At 42.7% G+C, this 6,224-nt stretch overlaps 1 protein-coding gene across 2 annotated transcripts in view; it reads left to right on the forward strand.

The window, feature by feature from the left end:
- The first annotated feature begins 2,676 nt into the window (after nucleotides 1–2,676).
- olfm3a (olfactomedin 3a) overlaps nucleotides 2,677–6,224 on the forward strand; it is a 52,275-nt gene continuing 48,727 nt past the window's right edge. For both annotated transcript variants that reach the window (XM_024000751.3, XM_024000750.3), the window contains exon 1: nucleotides 2,677–2,962. In XM_024000751.3, coding sequence (XP_023856519.1) covers nucleotides 2,894–2,962 — 69 coding nt within the window. In that variant the 5' untranslated portion in view covers nucleotides 2,677–2,893. The remainder of the gene's footprint in view (nucleotides 2,963–6,224) is intronic.

Raw genomic sequence — 6,224 nt, forward strand, 5'->3', positions numbered from 1 at the left:
TGGTCGACTGTTTAAGGCYTGAACGGGGAAGGGCACAGCCACGGGAACAATGGGGATCCCTAAACTAAGGGCGAACGATCTGTCAATAAAATTCCAAGCCGCGCCTGAATCGACTAGCGCCTTATGCTGGGAATGCGGGGAAAACTCGGGGAGAGAAAATACAAAAACATGTGTGCAACAGAGGGCTCTGYGTGAGAAGGGTGCCGGCTCACCGGGGATGACGCCAGAGTGCCCTACCTGCTGCCTCGATCCCCAGAGGAACCAACCCGGCAACCCGGTACTGACCGGCTCGTGCACCACAGATGGTGCACGAGCCGGAACCTCCTCCAGTCTCCCTACGCACAGCACCTCCCAGCTCCATGGGTACCGGAGCGGCGGTGCTGGGGGAGGGAACCGATAGAACCCAAACCGATAGAACCCAACCCGTCCGCGGGTGGCCAGCAGGTTATCCAGCCGAATAGACAGGTCCACCAGCTGGTCGAAAGTGAGGGTAGTGTCCCTGCAGGCCAACTCCCGACGGACGTCCTCGCGCAAACTGCTGCGATAGTGGTTGATCAGGGCCCTATCGTTCCATCCTGCGCCGGCGGCCAGGGTCCGAAAATCCATAGCGAACTCCTAGGGGACGAGGAGCGCCCAGGAGTTCGCTATGTATTTTCGGACCCTGGCCGCCGGCGCAGGATGGAACAATAGGGCCCTGATCAACCACTATCACAGCAGTTTGCGCGAGGACGTCAGATGGACGAGACGTTCAGGCAGCGGGTGAAATCCCGAACAAGGAGATGACCCGACTTCGGCGGAAGTCGTGACAAGGTGGTGCATTCTGAAAATTMGAACATTTGTAATGTAACACTTCATGCTTCATAGGATCTATTAATTTCAATATGGTTTATACCATCCTATACAGTTTGGGATATGGGGCAGCATTTTCACGTTCGMATGAAAAGCGTGGCCAGAGTAAACTTCCTGCTACTCAGGCCCAGAAGCTAATATATGCATATTATTAGTAGATTTGGATAGAAAACACTCTGAAGTTTCTAAAACTGTTTGAATTATGTCTGTGAGTATAACAGWACTCGTWTGGCATGCGAAAACCTGAGAAAAATCCAACCAGGAAATCTGAGGTTTGTAGTTTTTCAACTCATTGCCTTTRTAATATACAGTGTCTATGGGGTCATATTGCACTTCCTAAGGCTTCCACTAGATGTCTACAGTCTCTAGAACCTTGTTTGAGGCTTCTACTGTGATGGAGGAAAGAATGAGAGCTGTTTCAACCAGATGTCTGGCAGAGTGCCATGAGCTCAGTCTCGCGCATGCCCGTGAGAGTTAGCTGCATTCCATTGCATTTCTAAAGACAAAGGAATTCTCCGGTTGAAACATTATTGAAGTTTTATGTTAAAAACATCCTAAAGATTGATTCTATACATCGTTTGACATGTTTCTACGAACTGTTAAATAACTTTTTGGACTTTTCATCTGAACTTTCGCCTGGACTTGCCCGCGCCTCGTGAGTTTGGATTGTGAACTAAACGTGCTAACAAAAAGGAGGTATTTGGACATAAATTATGGACTTTATCGAACAAAACAAACATTTATTGTGGAACTGGGATTCCTGGGAGTGCATTCTGATGAAGATCATCAAAGGTAAGTGAATATTTATAATGCTATTTCTGACTTCTGTTGACTCCACAACATGGCGGGTACCTGTATGGTTTGTTTTTGTGTRTGAGCGCCGTACTCAGATTATTGCATGGTGTGCTTTGTCCGTAAAGTTCTTTTGAAATCTGACACAGCGGTTGCTTTAAGGAGAAGTATATCTTGAARTCTGTGCATAACAGTTGTATTTTTTATCAACGTTTATGATGAGTATWTCTGTAAATTGATGTGGCTCTCTGAAATGTGGCTCTCTGTTTTCGAGGCACAACATTACTGACCATAACGRGCCAATGTAAACTGAGATTTTTGGATATAAATATGAACTTTATCGAACCAAACATGAATGTATTGTGTAACATGAAGTCCTATGAGTGCCATCTGATGAAGATCATCAAAGGTTAGTGATTAATTTTATCTCTATTTCTGCTTTTGGTGACTCCTCTCTTTGGCTGGAAAATGGCTGTATGTGTTTTTGTGACTAGGCTCTGACCTAACATAACATATGGTGTGCTTTCGCTGTAAAGCCTTTTTGAAATCGGACACGATGGGTAGATTAACAAGAGGTTAAGCTTTAATTTGGTGTATTGCACTTGTGAATGTATGAAAGTTAAATATTTCAAAAACATATTTTTGAATTTCGCCTCTGCCTTTTCAGAGGAATGTTGTCGAGGTTKCGCTAGGTTCCGCTAGCGGAACCCCTAGCCTTAAGAAGTTTTAAGCACCTGTAATCATTAACAGTCAACGCACATATTGTCTTGCTACAAGTGGTGTCATGTTTTGGTAGTGAAAGCTCCAACACATACTAGCCTATCACAGAGGAAGGTGTGTGTTTTGTAACTGTTGCCTGTTCTAATCTGTTGCCTATTCTCCGGGCARTGCGTGGGGAGTGGCAGGTCTTGGCACTGATCAACATCAATAAAAAAGTCTTCCCAACACCCACACCAAATGATGTCATATCCGTTGTGCGACTCCCCTACAGCCTCGTACTGTCTCGTCCCCTGGCATAAACTTTTCTCTGTGGTGTCATTGGTGTGTGTTGATCAGACCGGCGCGTTGGCTCTGCTTCACACAAGAGTCTTCGGAGCGTTGGGAATGAACGCGGATCTATCCGTCTTGTTCCATTGGYGCGCTCTGAACGGCGGTGGGCACAGCCAATACAGGCAGCGACGCGGACGCATTCCTGCAACGAGGGCTGCGCGTGAATAAAGCGAGAAAAGTGCAACTGTTCCCGATAGACAGAATGCGTGCTCTATTTAGTGTCCTGTACCCGGTGATTTCAATCACGGTCTTCGGATTATATCCGTCAATGGTGAGTTTCCCTCATTATTTTTCGGAATGTCATGCGGTCTTTGCATGTTTCAGTGTCTGTGTTTCAGGATCTGCTGTCTTGTTCACAATTGCACCTGTATTAACATAGCATTGTGTAATTGAGGTAAAGAAAATACATCAAAACTGTTGCAAATGAGTTGATGTCCTCAATTATGCATTCTGCGTTTAATGGCATTCGATTTGTTTTTGGCTTTGCCTGCAATAACTGGAGAAACAGTGTCTGAAAATATTCAAAATATGTGACCATTCATAATATGAGTAAGTCGAGAAAATCTTTGTTTTAGAGTGATTGAGAATTATGGAATAACTCGCATTTGAGTCTCCTGAATGTTTGGAGAAAACAGTAGGCTCAAGCAGTGCATCCCTTTATGATGTTATGCATCAGAGCGCACCGGAGACAAACTTTACAGTGATAAAAAAAGCTTACTGCGGTATTTAAATACATCTCAAGAATTGAGGCATATATCCATTATGTATGCTACATCTAAACCAATCAACTGCCACAGTTTATGTATCTAGCTTTCCGTGAATTCCACATTAGGCTGCTSTATTGTCATCCCTTTCCCAGAGCATTTTGTTAGTAAACAAATACTTGCTTTGATAGTGAATCTMTGTAGTCTATGGAAGCTGTTTTCTTGTTTTATGTCGCATCTAAACCTTCACACACCATTCCCCWTGGGGCGTATTCAAGTCTTGGATTTTAGGTAAAAGAGTGACAGTTTGTTTTATCCCCTTCATGGATCATCTCTGTTAAAACTTCGGGCGAATAAGAAACGCGCTTGAACTATCGGGCACATGTTTGCCTGATGCTGTCTGTATGATGATGATAGGTGTGGAACGGTGTGGAGCTGTCCAKTACTTCGTAGTGCTGAAACCATTCCCTCAACAATAGGGGGCGCGGGCGGTGAGTTCTATTTCATGTCGATTCCTGATCTCATTGAAAAATATCTATATTTTCTGCATCTCTAGAGCACCAATTTAATTTTCAACTGAGACACGTCTATGTATTACTCCATACATACATGTATGTTCCCATTAAACTATCATTTTATTCATAGCCTAATACAAGTGACTGTTAACTTTTGGATAGATTAAGGTACTGTATAAGCCTTACTCAAACAAACATTTTCTGAAATATGCACCATGGGCCACGTTTTAATATGCCACTTAATATGGGCCTGTATATTAGTAAAAAAAACATGTCGGAATTTACAGCAGGCCTAGTTGAATCATTTGATCGCAATTTTGTGACAGTCAGACCATTCTTTACCAAACCTCTAGCATCATTAAACAACCCAGGGTAATTTGATGATCTTCACCATCCTATGGCACCCCGCAGTGTGCCTAAGTAGATCCCGACACCCACAGAGAATTAAATATAGGCCTAAATATATTCATTCCCTTGTGATTGTGCGCCAGGCAACTAATTGTAATGTCGCTGATAAGGGTTGACAGATTCATGATTAAAACGATGCTGGGGAATTTGTGTTTTGATTGCAAATGATATTACCCACCTGGAGGACATATCGATAGCGGGTGATGGGACTTGATTAAAGATTGAAGGGGGCTAATATGCACGAGCGATGCACGCACTTGCATAAACACACACACACACACAGCTGTCAGTGTCTCTCCGTATGTCTCTGTTTTCAAATGTTAATTGACTTATTAGCTGCACAATGTATTGAGACTAGAATACATCTTATTTAGGTGTAAGGCTGAATGAGATACATGTCTCTCGTGGTACATTAAATCTGTAGATAGGATCAGATGATTGTGTTTTGTCCCTTGAATGTATTTATTAGATATGACATTGGGTTCCTTCATTACACCACAATGTGAGAACATTATTTCATTTGAAAATTGAATGTGCAACTACGAAGGGACAGAAACTTGCCAACAGATGGTGATATTTTCCACAAAAAAAATGGATTATCTTCTGTTCCCTCGTAGACATGAAATATTCATTGTTCAGTTCAGGAGGCTTGGCTTGGCAAAGACTTTCATTCAAGCTGAATATGAGATGAGGATGCAGTCGAACAGAGAGGACAGGATACACCCACCTTAGGGATGAAAACCCTTGACATGCATCTCTCTCAGTCTCTTTCTCATGTCTCTCTCTGTCTCTCTGTATATGTCTTTCTGTCGGTCTGTTTCTGCCTCTCTGTCTCTCTTGCTCCCCCACTCCTATCTCTCTGTGAGTCAGCACCACAGCTCTCCATTTTCTTCTGAATTAAAGATGACACGCCTAACGATGTGACAACAAAAACAAAACAAACCCACAGCAACACAGCGACAACAGTGTAAACACAACCATTAGTTATAATACATGTCAGTTTTCTCTGGGTCCTTGTCTTCAAAGCTCAGGGGTATTGGATCGGAAATAAAGAAAATAGTGCATTAGTTTGTTACACTGGGGATGGTATGCACTTAGCGTTGTTTACTCTTTATCCATTTCTTAGCCCTCTTTGTATTAGAGTTCTAACAAGATGAGAGTGACAAGCTAGTTGGGAATTTACCCAAAATCTTTCACTGTGATGCTTTTTGACAATGTGACAACTGGCCCTAATCACTGCTGTCTTTGTAGTGTGTGATGATGTGTGTGGGGTTGTTGTTGAAAATAAAAATCAAGCAATGCAGGGAATCACAGAAAGACATGTAGTATCCCCTCAGTGTCTCCCACTACATCTATCCATATTACTATCCATATTACTATCCATATTACTATCCATATTACTATCCATATTACTATCCATATTACTATCCATATTACTATCCATATTACTATCCATATTACTCACACAATTAAATAGATATACACTCCAGTCCATTGACAAATATGTGAAAATTATCAAATTCAAGGAAGTGGTATCACTCTCTAAATAAAAAATGTCACTTAATTCAACATAAGACTTTCTTTAGATTGCAGCTGTACATCCATCTGTGCGATTATGACTCTACGGACAATTCCAGACACAAACAGTCATCACATTATTACGGACACAGGCAGTACGTTCAGACCACCACCGACATAGCTATCTTATGTCTCTCTTCTTCCACACCCCCACTGTCAGACTATCACAGGCATAGCTATCCCTCTCTTCTCTCCTCCGTCCCTCCGTCCCTTATTAATTACAGTAATTGTGGCCCTGAGGGGTGATGCAGACAGTCCCCATATCAGACACATATCACTGCACAACACACAGGTGAGTGTGTGTGTGTGTGTGTGTGTGTGTGTGTGT

Source organism: Salvelinus sp. IW2-2015, linkage group LG14 (assembly GCF_002910315.2).
Source record: "Salvelinus sp. IW2-2015 linkage group LG14, ASM291031v2, whole genome shotgun sequence".
Taxonomy (NCBI): Eukaryota; Metazoa; Chordata; class Actinopteri; order Salmoniformes; family Salmonidae; genus Salvelinus; species Salvelinus sp. IW2-2015.